General features: G+C 50.5%; 1 protein-coding gene across 3 annotated transcripts in view; it reads right to left on the bottom strand.

Moving 5' to 3' along the window:
• Positions 1-17,924, bottom strand: part of COL5A1 (collagen type V alpha 1 chain) — a 135,505-nt gene that overhangs the window by 85,827 nt on the left and 31,754 nt on the right. For all 3 annotated transcript variants that reach the window (XR_010723502.1, XM_066201041.1, XM_066201042.1), the window contains exons 3-4: positions 13,750-13,963; positions 13,002-13,164 (exon numbers count right to left, since the gene is read on the bottom strand). Coding sequence is in view for 2 of the 3 variants with exons in the window: in XM_066201041.1 (XP_066057138.1) it covers positions 13,002-13,164; positions 13,750-13,963 (377 nt within the window). In the remaining variant the exon portion in view is untranslated. The remainder of the gene's footprint in view (positions 1-13,001; positions 13,165-13,749; positions 13,964-17,924) is intronic.

The following is a 17,924-nucleotide window of genomic DNA, read 5'->3' as shown; positions in this document are numbered from 1 at the left end:
GCAAGAAATCCCTCGAAACCCCCCAAATCTATCCCTCAGATGCCTCTCCAGAATTCAAACATGGGTTGTTTTTTTTTTTTACCCTTTCTTTAAGTTATTCTCTATTCTAGAGCTTTCACAAAGCCACCAGTGTGAAACCCCCCCCTCAGCAGCAGTTTTTTTCCAGCAGTTCCTTCCCATTATTTCCAACAGGAGCTGATTTGGCTCAGGTACATTCACACGGGGTGGTTTTGTTCCCTAATTGAAGCATCAAGCCAGATTATGCTTCTGAAGCAGCAAATGAGACTATTCACCAAAAAAAAAAAAATCTCTTTATCCTTGCTCAAAACGTTTGCTTGCCTGGATCTGCTTAGGCAGGATAACTCGGGGAGCACCTCAAAATGGGATTTTGCAATTTTAGCCTCATCAGGGCAATCAGGGAAAGAAATTTCCATGCAGGGACAAAGCAATGGGACGGGGTGACACGGTGGTGCTGTCCCTGAGAGCCAGCCCCGGTGTCCCATGTGCCAAGCAAGGTTCAATCCCACGGACAGCATCCCAAAAAAAACCCCCTCATTTAGACCCTCTGGAAAGCTGCGTTAAATCACCAGGCCTGCACATTGTGGGAGGCATTTACATAAAGGAGCAGAGGGTCAGCCTGACCTTCGGTGTCCAGCGTGGAAATTTCAAAAAAAGAAAAAAATGAAAAGGAAAAGAAAAAAAAAATCCCACAAAAGGCCGGCCCAGGCCCGTGGGGAGTGAATGGGGCCGGATGAATGGCTGGCATTGTGTGCCCTGCCGTGCCAGCCCTGGAACTGGCACTGGGTAACGCCGGGATGGGCACGGGATGGGGCCAGGAGCAGTGCTGAAAGCCGGGATGGGGACGGGATGGGGATGGGATGGGGCCAGGAGCAGTGCTGAAAGCCGGGATGGGGACGGGATGGGGATGGGATGGGGCCAGGAGCAGTGCTGAAAGCCGGGATGGGGACGGGATGGGGATGGGATGGGGCCAGGAGCAGTGCTGAAAGCGTCCCCTGGTTTTTTGTGTGGGGTGCCCCGAACGGGGCTCAATGGGCCAGGCTCAGAAAGGGATTTTTCTCCTTTTTCCTTGTCCCTTGTTCATTAGGGAGCCCTGGAAGAAATCCAAGGCCCCGTTCCCTGTGTCCTCCTCTGCTCTCGGAGTGCCAGGTGGGCCAGGCCGGCCTGGGCTGGGCCACCACTGGGCAGGTCCTGCTGTGCAAGGTGACAGCCTCACAAAGGTGACAACCTTACAGAGGTGACATCCATCACAAAGGTGACAGCCTAACAAAGGTGACATCACTTAGAAAGGTGACAGCCTCACAAAGGTGACATCCATCACAAAAGTGACAGCCTCACAAAGGTGACAACCTTACAGAGGTGACATCCCTTACAAAGGTGACAACCTCACAAAGGTGACGTCCCTCACAAAGGTGACAGCCTCACACAGGTGACAACCTAACAAAGGTGACAACCTCACACAGGTGAAAACCTCACAAAAGTGACAGCCTCACAAAGGTGACAACCTTACAGAGGTGACATCCCTTACAAAGGTGACGTCCCTCACAAAGGTGACGTCCCTCACAAAGGTGACATCCCTCACAAAGGTGACAACCTCACAAAGGTGACGTCCCTCACAAAGGTGACATCCCTCACAAAGGTGACAACCTCACAAAGGTGACAACCTCACAAAGGTGATGAACTTACAAAGGTGACAACCTCACAAAGGTGGCAGCCTCACACAGGTGACAACCTCACAAAGGTGACAACCTAACAAAGGTGACAACCTCACACAGGTGAAAACCTCACAAAAGTGACAGCCTCACAAAGGTGACAGCCTTACAGAGGTGACATCCCTCACAAAAGTGACAGCCTCACAAAGGTGACAACCTTACAGAGGTGACATCCCTCACAAAAGTAACAGCCTCACAAAGGTGACCACCTTACAGAGGTGACATCCCTCACAAAGGTGACAGCCTCACACAGGTGACAACCTCACACAGGTGACAACCTCACAAAGGTGACGTCCCCACCACAGCAGGGCCCCCAGCCCCACAGCCTGGCCGCTGTCCCGCCCACAGCCCGAGCAGTGCCGTTATCCAGGTTTTCCACAGGAAACTGCAGAGCTCTCCTTGGAGAGGAGGCGCAGTCTACAACAACTCCAGCATCCCCAAACCCGAGGCTGCCCAGCCCCTCTGTGCTCCTTGTTCCCGCAGGCCTCACCCCACTCCCCAGTTCCCGATTTCCTTCACCGTTCCGCTCAAAACTCCCGCTCCAGACTCCGTCTCCCCGATGTCACCACCTCACCCAGGCCCGGCTCACGCCGTTCCGAGCTCCCCCTCTCCCTCCAAATCAAACAATCAGCCAATAACCCCTGGCTCCACGGGCCGGCCTTTTCCTGGAGGAGTTCTTTTTTCCATGATATATGTGTGAACCATCAGGGATGGTTTAAAAACAGATTCCCCCTCGTTACAAGAGCGCAGCACAAAGCTGCTCCTTTGTGTCTTCCCCCAGGTTGATTTATTTCCTTTTCATCTCTGGAAAATTAAGGAATTCTGCTGCCCACAGGAGGATGGATAAGCCAGTGGATTGTGCAGGGGGTGGGGGCGTCTCTCACAGTGGAAAACGCGGAGGGAAGCAAAGCCCTCGGATTGAGTTACTCGTTTGAGAGCTCACCGAGCCAAAGTGGAGGCACTCGCCGGGGTTTTGGTGTAAAAAAAAATGGATCGCAGAGCCTGCCTGGGAGGTGTTGATCCCAAAGATCCAGAGGGTTTCATTCCCACCTCTGGCCACGGCGGAGGTCGGGGATGCGAAGGGAAGGAGAGGATTTGGGGGAGCTGTGGGGACAGGAGAGGCTGGAGGAGCAGCTGCTCCTTGGACAGGAAAGAATTCCCGAGATCCCAGAGTGGGTTGGGATGGAAGGGACCTTAGAGATGGTCCAGTTCCACCTGGGCTCACTCCCAGTGCCAAAGGGTGGCTCTTGGATCCCAGAGCACCTCAGGGCTCCCAGCTCCCACCCCACAGCCGCTGGAGCCTCCTGAGGTTCCCCAAATTTCCTTTTGCTCCTGGAGCCTCCTGAGGTTCCCCAAACTTGCTTTTACTCCATTTTTTTTTTCCCCCCTCAGAGCCAAATTAATCTGGAAGTGGAGCTGCCGTTTCCTCGGCCCCACAGACAGGATTTCCACCCCCAGGATCCACCCTGAGCTTTCCTGCACACCGAGGTGGCTCGGGATCAAGGGGGTTTTTAGTGTGCACAGAGGCTTTTAATCAGCTCTTGGAATGTTTTCTGTCCCGGGAGGTGAGCACAGAATCCAGGCTTTTCATGGATTAAAGGCAAAGGGGGGAAAATGGACCTGGCTGCCAGATTTATCTCGGGATAGAAGTGGGATTACACCCCTCGGCTCGGGGAGATCTGCTGACACGCTCAGAAAATCCAACTGAACACCGGACTTTCGGTTGGAAAAGGATTTTCCTGCATCTGGCTGACGACAATCACCCAGCCACGGAACAGGGACCTGCTGGGACCACCCCAGGAGGAGGCTTTGTGCAGGTTCCTGTCGCTAATTCCCACCACTGCTGGAAATCTGGCCGCTCAGGAAAGAGCCGAGAATGGAAAGCTGAGCTGGTGTGCAAACAGAGGTGTGACACCTCTCGTCCACACACCTCTCTCCCTCTCTTTTTTTCCAGGAAACTAAAATGTGCCCTTTGCTGGTGTTCACACCCCAAAGCATTTTTTTTTCAGTTGGGTTTTTTTTTTTTATTATTTGTCCTTGAAAAATGATTTGGGCTTCATTTACTCCGTGCAGCATCTGCCACCTCAAATTCAACACTAAAAAAAATCAAAATAAAACCTTGCCTTGGAGTTGGAGGATCTTTGGAGAAAGCTGATCTTTCCAGCTCTGGGTATTCAGTGATTTTTTAAAGTATAAACCCTACATAGTTCCATGAAATATTGCCCCAAATTCTCATCCCAGGGAAGGGAGCTGGGTTTGGTCACCCTGGGGCTTGAAATCAGGTGGGAAATTCATCCCAGGAATGAGGTTCTCCAAAGCAAACCCGTGAAGGAGCAGGACTGGATTCAGTGGAGGCTGAGCATCCCCAGAGCTCGGATTTCACCCTTCTGAGCATTCCCAGAGCTCGGAATTTACCATTCTGAGCATCCCCAGCTCAGATTTCACCACTCTGAGCATCCCCAGCCTGGATTTCACCCTCAGATTTCACCCCTCTAAACACCCCCAGCTCAGATTTCACCCCTCTGAGCAGCAAACTGGGAAAAGAGCAAACAAAACCTGCAGGTAAATTCCCTCCTGCGAGGCATCAAAACCTCAGGAGAACCTTGAGGTATTTGCAGCCATTCCTGCACGGAGAACAGCGCCCAGAAGTGATTCTCAGCCCTGGTTTTGCCCACCCTTTCCCCTGCAGTGGCCAAAGCTCTGTTTGTTCCAGCAGGTCTGACCTGCTGAGCCCCAGCCAGCGCTGGCTGCGTGTGCAGAACAACCAACCCACGGTCAGGGGCTTTTTATTTTTTTTTCCATGTTCTTGCAGGGGGATAGAAAACTCCCTGACACCCCAATCCCCATCCAATCTTCTGCACAAATCATTAGGAATCCCCTCTTCCAGCTCCCATCCCAGTGGGGGGAGGATGTGTTTATCGGGAACATTTCCATTTCAGCTCTGTGTCACGGTGAGGACTACACCTGCACGCTGGGGATGTCTGGAGTGGGCTTGGATTTTCCTCTGGGTTTTGGCAGGCGGCCCAGACTGCCTCCAAACAGCAGGGAAAAAAAAAAAAAAAAGGTTAATAATAAAAAAAAAGGGAATGGAAAGACCTCACCATGTGTGAGGAACATGTGTTTCATTTGTTCGGGCCCGAGTGACGAGGGAAGGGGGTGAACACGGAGTCAGCCCAGAGGGTTTTAGGTTGGGAAGGGTTTTTGCTCGGTCCTGGTGCAGGAAAACCTCCCTGAGAGGTGACAAAAGGCAGGAAAACAGCAAAAAAAAAGGTGGAAACTGTAGAGAAGCAGCAGCTTGAGCACCACCAGGTTGACAAGGACACAAACCCTGAGCAGCCTCATCATCCTCTTCCTCCAGCTCCTGGGGTTTGGCTCAGAGGAGCCTTTACTTCCCACAGATTCCTGTAACAATCCAAACCCGCCCACCCTTTTGTGACCAGGAAGGGGTTTTTCTTACTTACAGCCTTCTGCTGCAAAAATAATGAACTTTCATGCGAACAGGACTAATTGGTGAATAACCTCCCACGTTGAAGGAGGTTCCCAAGGGAGCAGGGAAGGGGAACATGCCCTGGTCTGGGCCAGGCCTCCCTGTCACGCTCTGCTCCCAAAAATCCCTTTTCCATCTTGCTCAGGGACACTGCCAAAAGACATTCGGCTGGAAACTTCTCCCCCGAAGCACGAGGATTTGGCTTTCCCCCGCTTCTCAGGCTGAGGAAAATCACCTTCCCCAAACACATCCATTCTCTGTTCCTTCCCAAAGCCCTTTGTGGTGCTTTTCCTGCCCCTGAAACTCCATCCCTGTCCCTGCGGATCCCGCGGTCCACACCAGCCCTGCAGACCTCGGCATGATGTCACCGGAGAGAGGAGCAGCTTTCCAGCATTACATCAGCCTGTCTGGGCTCTGCAATCAGCCTCCTGCTCCTCAGACTTTCCATGGAAGAAATTCATCCCCCCTCCTCCTCCTCCCTCCTCCCATCCAAGGGGGGGAAACAAATTCCAAACGGAGCCAGGGGCTGGAAGAGTAATGACCCCGCACCTCCGAGCATCCATCACCCCAAACGAGCCCTGGCAGCACCGAAACAGAGAATTCTGCCAGGGGGATGTCAGGAACGGCCAGACACGGCTCCCCAAATCCCACAGAGTCCCTGGAGGGGATGGAAATTGCTCTGAAGGATGAGTTTTGCTTCCCAGACATTGCTCGGTTTTCCTCTGATTATTTTTTTTTTGTTGCCTCAGGCCAGGGAAAGGGGACACCAGCTGCCTGTCCCCTCCCGGCCAGCAGGGATGGAAAGCCCTGCAGCACCTCTGCCCACAGCAGAGCCCAGTTTTCCCTCAGCATTCCTGCCCATTCCCTGTGGAAAATGCTCCTCCAAACCAACTCCCCAGCGGGAGCCCAATGGTGCCTGACCATCAGGCTACAAACTGCATCTCTGAGCAATAATATCCCAAAAAGTGCTGGTTTTCCACCGGCACACCCCAGCTGCAGTGGCCAGGAGCAGCAGGACGTCAGTGGCTCCTCAGGCATCCATGAGGATCCGTGTCCTCCACCAGGAATTCCCTGAGGGCGCTAATCCTGGATTTTCAGCCCTAAGCGCCGCATTTCCTCAGCGTTTCCCACCTTTTGCCAACAAAACCCTCAGCAGCGCCAAGAGCTGCCCAAATTATGGAATTCCAGACTGGTTTGGGTTGGGGAAGAGAATTAAAAATTCATCTTTTCCACCCCTGGTGGTGGTGGTGGAGGAAGCACCTCCTAAAACCAGGCCTTAAATCTGGACCAGCTCTAAGACCGCGCGGCTTCCTCGGGCTGATGTTTCACTTGGCACTCTGGAAAGATAAATGATAGGCTGCAGGAGCATTTGAAACATCAGTAAAAGCACTTTTTATGATCTGTTTGAACAATAAAGTGCTTTGTAAGCTATCAGAGGCCCGCAGGGCATTCGATCCCGGCAGAAAGCTGCACTAATTATCCACACATGCCAACACGGTGGCTTTGACAGTTTGTGAAATGGAATTCACCACTGACCAAACCGAACAAAAAAAAAAAAAAAAGAACAAACAATCCACGGGAAAAAAAAAAACAACCAAAAAAAACAAAGCAAAACAACAAAAAACCTCACAAAATTTAAAAAAATATAAAATGTATTTTGTAATCATGACTAACGAGGCTCCATCATGACAGGCAGGGCTGACCCAGCCACCGAGCTCGAGTGCGGGCCAGATGGCTGAACCTGCAATTACCCAGCGAGTGAAATGGAAAACAAGAGTTTCAGCGGAGTGTGTGCAAACAATCCAGCTGATGTTTCCAGCCCGGGCTCTCGCTTCCCTCCTCGCTGGCACCTGGCACCGAGGGGTCAGAGGAGCCAGCGCCAGCTCGGGGTGGAAATGAAAGCACAGAGTCGCTTTTACAAGCCGCTTTGCAATTCTTATTCTGGCCCAGGTGCTGCTTCTCCCTCCCCTGATAAAACCAGATGACGTCCCTGGGCACCTGTGTAAGGTGATGCTGTGGCTGAGGCGTTGCCAAGCGGGGCCAAATTTCACGTTTTTTGATCAGATCTGCATCGCTTGGACTCCGGCACCGAAAACCTTCCCGTTAATTGCAAACCCATCCCGAGGCATAATCCTCAATAATTGCAGACATTTTCTAGGCAGCACTGGCTCTCCTGGAAGAACCCAGAGCTGTGATTTAATCCATATGTCTTGAGTGAACCATTTTAAAGAGGATCCTTTGGAAAAAAAGGAAAAAAAAAAAAAAAAAACAAAAAGAAACAAAGAGGCAAAGCAGAAGGAATGACGAGAAAACCAGCGAGCAAGCGGAGAGTTATTAGGAGACTGGGGAAAGCTACAGACATCTTCAATAAAGATCCCTAAATGCTGGCTCAGGAGGTTTTATTTTCCATCCTCTCACACCGTGGTGTACGGTGGTGGTGTAAAACATCCCCTCCTTGCGCTCCCCTGAAAGACTCGGCAGCGAAGGAGGTGAAATCAGATTTGGCAGGGCCGGCAGAGCAGGCAGCCAGCTCTGTAAATTACCTGCTTTCAGCAGCCTGCCAAGGCAGGGGGAAAGAAATGGGAACATGGATCCGTGGTGCCGCCTGACAGACAAATCCAGGTTAGTGAAAAAGACCGAATTTTTAAAAATGGTTTGGGTTTTTATTTTCGAGTTTAACAAAAATTTGGTAAATCTGGGCTTTCCCCGCTCCTTCCTGAGCCTCTGGGTTGAGCTCAGATCCTGCAGGATGTGATGGCTCCAACCCTGAGCTCACTGTGGGGATGCTGCTGGTTTGAAGATCACAAAATCCCAGGATTATTTAGGTGGGAAAAGGCCCCAGGATCGAGTCCAGCCTGTGTTTAATCCCCACCTTGACACAAACCCTGAGTGCCACATCCAGGTGATTTTTGGGATGGGGACTCCAAACCTCCCTGGTCAGCCCCTTCCCAATGCCTGACCCTCGTTTCCATGAAGAAATTCCTCCTGAACTGGGAATTTCTTGTTTCCCCTCAATCAAAAATGTTCCCCCACGCCTTGGCACTGCTGCTGAGGTTTGCCCAGGACCCTCCTGCCAAGACAGAGCTGCTGGGGCAAAGTTGGGTCAAAATGTGAATTAGAGATGGATTTAGACCCGAGGCTCGCATCATTTGTCCCTGGGAGCTGAGAAAGTCCAACTTAAATTACTACCAATTTCTCCAAGTTCCCTGCACCCCAGCACATCAATCCTGGGAGGAGAGAGAGAGAGAGTAAATCCCCTCCTGGAGCACACAGAGCTGTTTGATGTGTTAACAGCAGACCTGCCTGCCAGAGAAGGCTCGGAAACTTCTCCATCCCCAAAACCAGCAAAAAAAAAAAAAAAAAAACAAACCCAAAAAAACCCCCACCACAAAATGCACCCACGCGTACAAAAAACCCGTCCTTTTATTTCTACCCCTTCCACTAAAGCAGAAGCTTTTGATCCAGCCTTACAAGCTGAGAGTGAAATAACCTGCAGGACTTTGAAAATGAGAGATGAAAACACCACAGCCAAGAGCGTGGGGAGGGAAGGAGTGAAATGAAATCTGGGATTATCAAGCACAGGGATAATTGTTTTGTTGTTTTTTTTTTTAAAGTGTAAACAAGGCCCAAGATGAGAAGAGAGGTGACATTTCAACCCCTAAGAGCACCTGAAGGGCCCCAATGTCTGGGCTGTGTCTGTCCTGCTTTGTCCTGGGCTGCCTCGGAGCTCTCAGCAGCCCTAAGAGCACCTCTGGCTCCCTGCCCGGCCTCTCTGGCTCATCCCAAATTGCTTTCCCTCCGTTTCTGATGGCTTGATTTCACCCGTGGCCTTCAGAAAAACAAACAAAAAAATCACAAAGGAGGAGAGAGAATCAAAAGCAGCACCTTTCAGCACCCTCCAGGGTGCTGTGTCCCATCCCAGGACAGGCTTTGGCACGATTTTCATCAGCCCCTCCTGGCCACAGGTGCTGAGATCAGGGGGATCCACTTTTATTTGGGTTTTCCAGCACCAAGGACACCACTGAGACACAGTTACGGCACTCAGCTGCACAAAATTAACTCCTCCTGTCTTCTAAAGGAGCCAAAAGTGACCTTAAAAAGCAATGTATTCACGCCCTGAGCTTTTCCACACGTGGGAAAAGTCAGCTCAGCCAGTGCAGGCAGGGCTGCAAACCAAGAGGGTCAAAACCCCACTTCACTTGTGGGACAAGGCTGTGAAATTTTACACAGATGAACCGAAAAGAACTGGCAGCAAAAGCAGTCGCTCGTTCCTAGGCTGTCCTCAGCAATTTTGCCAAAACCTACTCAATTTTTTACCCATGTCCACAGCACAGTTTAATGGTGCCAGCTCCAGCTCTGGAGCCAGGGGCTGTGTAAGACTTTTACCAGCACACGAAAGTCCCTGAGTGGCAAATCAGGAGACAAAATGGGGAATCCGGCAGGAAAACGAAAGAGCAAGGTCTGAACAAAGCTCATTTGGCCATCACTGGAGTAACGCAGAGCAGAAAACACAGGGCTGGGATCTGCAGACACCAAATTTCTCATGGAACCTCTTCCCTGAGATGCCTCTGGACACCCCCACAAAGGGGTTTAAATTCACCCCACCCGGCCTCTCTGGCTCGTCCCAGATTGCTTTCCCTCCTTTTCTGATGGCTTGATTTCACCCGTGGTCTTCAGAAAAAACAAACAAAAAAATCACTAAGGGGGAGAGGGAATCAAAAGCAGCATCTTTTGGTGGAACATTCCCCTGGCACAGACTTTGGGCGGCCCTTTCCCCACGCAAAGATCCCCCAGCCGTGGAGTTTGGGGTCACTCCGTTCCCTGCTGGGATCCAGGAGACTCCTGTGACGGCCCGTGGGCACAAAACGGGCATCACCAGGATGGTTTGGGAAACCTCTCTGCGTTTCAGGCTGAAGATTTTGGGTTTTATCTGTGAAAAAGCCTTCCCCAAGCTTCCCCCTCTGCCTATTCCTACACCCGACCACCAGGACTTGGTTTCTAGTTTATATTTAAAGAAAAGCAAATGAAGAGGAGCAGCTTTTTCCCCCTCCAAAATGAGACACATTCACATGTCTCGACTTCCCCTAGAGCTGCTGCACCACAGGAGCACCTCTGACTGCAGCAGAGGAAATTTATCCCCCACCACGGGCTGGATTTTTGTCCTTCCCTCTCCCCCTCCAAAAGAAAAACCCCAGTCTCATCCCCTCAGGCACAGCTTGAAACCTCCCAAGCCTGCGAGAACCCGTCCTGCCGTTTGTAAACTCCTGTGTTGGACAACAAAACTCAACTTGTACAACCTGGGCTCAGGGCTTGGCCCCCTGTCAGCCCTGCCCGGTGCGGGTACAGAGACCCTCAGAGCCTCCCAGCTAATTGAATTTTAATGAGAGGAAGTCATTTTTCCACTGGAAGAATGTTTTGCTAGAGAAATATTTTGAAACTCCTCTAACCTTTTTCCTGCCAGGCTTTTTTAAGGTTTTTTGGGTTTTTTTCAGCAGAACAAGAGTGAGGAAGTCCCCATCCTGGCTCTTGAGTTGCTCCCCTCCACAACCCCGAGCCTTTCAATGATCACAACCCCCAAAACAACAACAAAAAAAAGCGTTTGGGGTCGGTTTGATTTCTGCCTCTTGTGCTGAGACAGAGCCAACCCCAGAGCTGTCCCCAATCCCACTCCCACCTCGCTGGGTGATTTTAATTTCCGCCAAAAGTGACAGACACATCACAGCCAGACCAGCCCGTGGGGTTTGCAGACTGGGAGCCCCTGGGACAGCGGCAGCTTCATCTCCTGCTCGTGCTCCAGAAATCCTCAGCTTTCCAGGAACACAGAAATGGAGCAGCTTCCACCCTCTGCCCATTGTTCTGAGCCTGCACAGTTTCTGCTCAGCCTTGCAGAAAGGAGCAAGGAGGGGCCAAAGGAAATGGAGTTGCTGAGATATGAAGGAAATTAGGTTCTAGTCCACTGCCTTCAGAAAGCAAAAAAACCTCCTTCCACCCCAGTTAGAGCTGCTGGTGGCTTCAGTGCTGCGTGAGGAGGTGACTAAAACCCCCCCAAAAGATAAATATCAGAACTAGAGGGCGTTTGTATCCATCTAGTGTAATATCAATAAGACAAAGGAAAAAAAAGTATTTTCTCATTATCCCTTTCTTGTAAGTGCCAGCGAGATCTGTGAGCTGCAGCTCACGGCCAGGCCAGGCAAGAGGCTCCTTTCTACCCCAGAACTGAGGAGATCGCCCAGCCCCTCGGGGTTTAAAGTCTTTTCAGCAAGTCTTTTCACCACGGCCATGGAAAAGGGCTAAAAGAGGAGCAGGGAGAACCCAGGAACACCTGGATTCAAAATTCCCTCCCGGGTGGAGCAATCAGCTGTCCCAAAGCCAGGTGAGCCCTCAAAGCCACCTGGGAACCCCCCAGCTCTCAGGGGCGGCTGTGGAAACCCTGAGATTTTACAGAACAAAAGCACAGGTTTTTCACCCAGCCTGGATGTGACACCCTGTCCTTCCAGTGGACCCACCAGACCCGAGCTGGAGGAGAACTCACAATTTTCCCGTGACAAGTCAAAACGCAGCATCCAGCGCTGAAGAATTTGGCAGAACGTCCAACTCTTGCGAAAGACACTCCAGTGCCCACTAAACCCAGCTTTTACTTTCCATTTCAGCTGTTCCACTTCCCAGGGAAAGGTCTCTTAATTTAATACAATTTCGATGCCCAGGCCCCGCTCTGTAACTGGGATTTTGGCAGATAAATCCAGCCCAGGCGTTCCTGCTCTGCTTACAGCAGGCCAGCTCCCAGATGTTGGTCATATTAAACAGGCTGGAACTTTCCCTCTGAGTGACAGCAAAATGCAGGCAAGGAAGAACTGGCTTTGCCGTGGCTCTAATTAGCCAGGGATGGGAGATATTCCCCGTCCCTTTGCTGGGCTGGGGAGGCCCAGGAGATCCAGCTCTTCCTCTAAATAAATTCCATAAAAACAAGGAGCTAGAGGGATCAACAGGGCTTGGTTTACACCCCACTGCACTTGGTGCTGGTTTTAGGGAGCGATTCCAGCTCCCAGGAAAGATCAGGAAGGGGATTCTCATCCCCAGGAAAGCCTCACAAGTGCAGCAGGGCGCAGGAGTTGATTTTGTCAGGGAAATGCAGACATTAAACAAGCTGCTGAACTCTGGGGGGAAAAAACAAAAACAACTTCTCCCATCTGTAGCTTGTTTATAAATAATGCTCTGCCGCTCTGCTTCCATCACAGGAGCTCACGGACGCGTCCCACCCCTCAGGAATTTGCTTTGCCTTCGGAAGCAAAGAGTGTGGGAGGTGACAACCAAGCCAAGCAAGCTGTCAGGGAGAGTTCCCTCGTGTCATGGAGCAAAAGAACCAAGAATCCATGGCCAGTGAGTGGAAAAAGAGCAAATTCCTGCAGCCCCAGGGTGAGCTGGGCCTTGAGCTGCTTCCCTGAGCCTTCATTCACTGCCCCTGCAGCTCTAGAATGAAAACCTTGGGAGCCCTTCCCGGTTTAAATGTGCCAAGAGCTACAAAATCCCAGTGTGGAGATGGTCTAGAACCCCAGCAAGGGCTTGAAACCAGAGAACCAGGGGGGCTCACTCCACCAAAGCCCCCAGTTTTCATCGTTACTACAAAAAAATCAAAACAAAAACTTCAAAATCACAAACAGCAGCGTGCTACTGCATAAAAAAACCCAAAAACCCCTCAAAACCCCCCCAAAAATTTCACAAATGAGCTGGAAGAGCCACGTCATCCCCATGGAGCACCTCCAGAGCCGCTCCTTGCCGTGGCTCACCTCAAAGACTTCCTCGTCCAATATCCTGGTGCCGAAGACGATGATGCCGTTGACGTCGATGATGGGGTGCTCGCTGCGGTCCAGGAACTTGGTGATTTTCTTTTTACAGTCCAGCACCAAGGTGACGTTTTTCTTCTGCACGCTCAGGGCCACTCGGTGCCACCTGCGAGAAACACGGCCCACAGACGTGTCAGGCACGGCCCTGGGCTTCGCAGGACGAGGCAATGGTTGTATTAAAATAAAATAAAAGTAACGAACTTTCAGGAATTGGTGCTCGTGGAAATCCTCCCTGGGCTGGCAGGAGAAACGCTGATTGACAGCTCTCATCCCTCCAAACCAGGCAGGACAGGGCCAGCTCTGCCTTCAGCAAGAGGCAGGGATAAAACCACACGCTCTTGACTCCCTTTTCCACCCTCTTTTTAAGCCCTGCACGAGCCTCAGCGTGGATTTTGCGAGACAAACCGATTTTTTTTTTTTTTGTTTCTTTTCCACAGCAAAATCAACGTTCCTCTCCCCACAAGTACCAGACAGCGGCACTGACTGCTCATTTACAACCCTTACAGATGTCAAAATTAATTCCCCAAAGGGCCAAAAACCGACAGCCTGGTGGCACCTGTCAGCAGCCAGGGCTGTGCAAACACATTTCTACAGGCACGATTCCTATTTTACACAACATGCTGGCATCCACACAAACAATGAATTGCTATTTTTTTTTTTTTTTCCCCTTGGTGCACAAAATGTCACTTACTTGCCATCTGCTAGGTTAATGCCTCTAAAGAGAGGATAGTCTTCTGGGCCTGGCTTTCCTGTATGGTCTTCATACAGGAATACAGGAGATCTACCCAACTCCACACCAATTTGCTGGATCCCTTGCTCATTGTAAATTGAGATCAAGAAGGACTGACCTCCTTTCTTCGCTTTTACAGTGGTTAGAATGGAGAAGTCCTCTGGGAAGGGGGAAGCTGGAGTGGAAAAGCAAAGAGGTTAGTGAGGTTTCCTCGGAAATGATCCCCACACAAATAGTCCTGTTGTCTGAGAGCCACGGGTTGTCCCCAGATGTGGGCACATCTGCAGCCCTAAAAGTTTATTTAGGGCCAGGTGAAGATGTGGCTTTTTTTTCCCCAAATACTCTGGGGTGAGACCCCTGTGCTGGGGAAACAAAGTTCTACAGAAGTTCTGAAAATTCTACAAAAGGTTTTGGCTTAAATTTGTATTATTTGCACCCAACCCCTTCCAAAAGAAGCTCCCCTAAAGCTTTTTAGGGCATGAGGCAAAAACCTTCATGGGATGCTCCAAATGATTTTAAGTTGTCAAAGGGACAGAGGAAATCAAGCATCAACACAGTCTTTGAGGGGTTTTATGTAAGGGAGCAGAGAATTGCATCAGGATTTGTTCGTTCCAGATGAGAACAGAGGATTTTGTGGTTTTGGCTTTCAGGGTTGCTGCAGACACACACACACACACACACACAGAGAAAAATATGAACAGGGAAATAAATCTGGCAATCGACAGAAAATGCTAATTTGTCTGCTTATTAAACAGCATCTGGTTTCCTGGCTTTTTTCTCCTCTCAGGGAAGAGCTGTGTCTGATCACAGGTGACTTCTGTCTTTATTTCTGCAGGGTTTGGGGGATTAAAGCCATTCAAGTCTGTCAGTACAGGGTCAATCTGCAAGGCCAGGCAAACACATTTAAAGTTTCCATCTGGGCATCACCCTCTTGCAGAAACCCAAACTCCTCTCCCCTCTTTGGGTTTCTCTGCCCTTCAGACTGAAAACAAATGAGCCCAAACTGAAAACCCTGGCTGCACATCCCAAACAGGGCAGCTTGAAACCCACCAGGAGCATTCAGAAAGAAGATTTCTCGATCAGATTACACACAGAACCCCCCCCCCGATGCTGCATTTCAGGGCGTGGGGCTTGCAGGGAACCTCCCTTTGGAGGTCCAGGCTTTCCAAACCCAGGATTGCTTTGTACCTCTGGGGAAATCTCCAGCCACAGCAGGGCACAGCAGAGTGGGGTTTGTGACACGTGTGGCACTGGTGGCACCCAGGGAACAAACACAGGGATCCTGCTCAAACTGCAGATGTGCAGCCAAATAAACCACAAGAAAAAAACCATCCAGCTCAGTGCCCAGAAGCTTCAAATAGATTTTCTTCACTGCTTTAGGTTTTTCCTAGATGGAATCCCAGGGGGTTTGGACCCGGGGAGGGGATGAGGAACGTGGCAGTGGGGAGTTCTTGGCGCCACGGCGAAGTTTGGAGTTCAAACACGGAAGCCCTGAGCTCATCCTCTTCCTCTTCTGACCGGGAGGCGCTTTAATTTTTAGGCACAAAGTGTTTTGAATGTATTTATCTGCCTGCAGCAGGAAAGAGGATGAGGCAGGAGCTGCATCAAACCCGGGACTGCTGCAGAGCACAGGGAGAATTCCCAGGGGGATAACTGAGAACATTTTGTACCGAGTTAATCCCCCTCACCTTGGCTAAATAACATTTGGGAAGCAGCAGAGAGGCCTCCCAGCCAGGAATTCAATGCCGTTCTAGCCTGATTTATCCCCAGGACTCAGCCCCAGATATTTGGGAAAAGCAGAGCCCAATTTTGGTGCTGGATGCCCTGAGCTTTGTCTCCCTCCCCTGTGCACAAACCCTCCTGGAGGACTGAGTCAGGACCATGCGCCTTCCTGGCTCCAATTACAGCCTACAGATTTGGGCCTTTTATGTAAAATAGTTCATGTCCAAAATTTCATTATGAGCCCACAATACAGTACCTTTCAACTCGGACAAGCTGCCAACTCATTAAAAAGCTGCTTTTAATTTTTTTTTTCGCGATTATCAAAATGTCTCCATGGTGATGCGAGTTTCTCAACCCAAATAATCATAATGGATGAATTATAGCTGACATTACTCTGTTACTGCTCTGCTGTCCTGGCAAAATAACAATGCCTGCACTGTCAGAGGCAGAACTGACCCGGGCTGCTGAACGAGGGATGAAAACGCATCCCCACACACACCAATACTGATAAATACATCGGCATAAACACACCAGGCACGGAGAAATTGACCCAAATCCCTCCAAAACAATGGGGACACCCCTCCGACAAAGGCTTCGGGGATGGAGCCCTCGTCTTTGATTCACTCCTTAAACGAGCTCACGCTGGGAGATGCTGCACATCCGTCGGCGGCTCTGGGTCCGCATCCTCCTCCCACCGAGGCCTTGGGAATGAGGCAGCCAATGCTCCAGCTGAGCTGGGACAGAGACTGAGAGGGGTCTCAGAAAGAGGAGCCTTAAAGGACACACCTTGGGCAGGACAAGAGCCTGGCCAGGGCTACACCCAAGGTGGACCAAAAATGGTCACAAAATGGACCCAAAATGGTCACAAAATGGGCACAAAATGGTCACAAAATGGACCCAAAACGGACCCAAAATAAGCACAAAATGGTCACGAAATGGTTAACCGGTCACGGGGTCTCACACTTTCATAAGTTTTGGTCCATTTGCATGTTGGGGTTTAATTGTCCAGTTACAGCTCCAAGTTGTGAGGTCCCATCCTTCTTGTTTTCTCTCTTCAGCCCATCCTTGTTTGTGCTTTTGGGCCTGAAACTGGTACTCCTTGTCCTTGGTGTGCAGCAGGAAAAGGATTTGTTTTGTGTCCCTGCTGTGTGCAGAGCTGAGTGACACTGAGTGTGAGCTCAGAGCTGCACCCCTGGGCAGCACAGAACCTGAAATACACGAAAGATAAAACTTAGGGCATCACCATGGCCAAAGCCTCTCCAACTCGCCCTGTGGGACTTCCCACACCACTGGGGAAGCTCCCAGTCCTGCTGAAGCTGAAGGAGCTCCAGGTGGGCACGGCTGAATCCATGGGATGCTCCAATGGATGAGCCAGAGCCCCGCTCCTGTTTCCCTAGCCCCGTGATTAAAGGCCGTTGTACAACCCCATGGTCTTCAAAACAGGGCGAGTTTGGAGCTTCTTCCTAATCCAGGTGTACCCAAACACAGCCTCAAACAGATCCTGCTCCTGGTCTGGGAAGGGCGGGAGAGCTTGAGCTGCAGAACAGCAAAAATCAGAGAAGCAGAGAGCTGATCTCGTTCCTGGCACAGACACGAACAGAGCAGGTGGAATTTCCCGAGTCTTTACACCTTTCCTCTTCAAAGCCAAGCTGTTCCCAATGGTGTCACCAGTTTCTGGCCTTTTCCTTCATCCGAGGAGGCTCTCAGCCGTGCAATGACTTGTTCCTCTCAGCGGTGACTGTTCGAGCTCCAACAGAGATTTCCGAGAAGGCAAATGACAATCGCAGGTTTGATGGAAGCACACAAGTGACATTTTGCTGGCTGCCACTGAAACCCTTGCCTTTCTTGCTTTTCTTTCTGGAAAAGCACAGATTGTGTTGGGAAGCAGGACTTCTTCAGGGAGCCAGGACAAAAAGCATCTCGGCAGATTTTTTTTTTTTTTCACTCTTTTGAGTATGAAAAAACAAGTTTTATATATATATATATATATATATAAAAATATATATATATACACACACATACATCTTGCTTTGCTGGCTGTGGCAGCAGAATACAAAGCCCATGAAATTACATCTTAGAAAAGCACCGGCTTCTAATTAGCAGGAAATATTCTGTGCAGAGCACGTTTGCCAAGGGTGCTGTGGAGCAGAGAGGGAAAGCTCTGCCCCAACCCATCCTCCTGGTGGCACAAAAGCCCTAAAACCACATTCCCCTGGGACACTGCCCTGCAATTACTGTTGTCTTTATCCCCTCTCTCATCTGGGGGGGTGGGAGCTGAAGTCACGTCTCGTCAGAGAGATGAGGAAACATCCGTGGATCTGCTGGAAAACACTGGGAGCTCTTCGCTTGGCTCTTCCCTGTTTCCTGAGCAAGCAGCAGAGAAGCCTCGAGCGCTTTAAGTTTTCAAAGTGGGA

The sequence above is a fragment of the Chamaea fasciata genome, unplaced genomic scaffold (assembly GCF_029207755.1).
Source record: "Chamaea fasciata isolate MVZ Bird 193981 ecotype frontalis unplaced genomic scaffold, bChaFas1.0.hap1 SCAF_20, whole genome shotgun sequence".
In the NCBI taxonomy this organism is placed as follows: Eukaryota; Metazoa; Chordata; class Aves; order Passeriformes; family Sylviidae; genus Chamaea; species Chamaea fasciata.
Note: the sequence above shows the minus strand (reverse complement) of the source record. Positions and strands in the feature narration are given on the sequence as shown.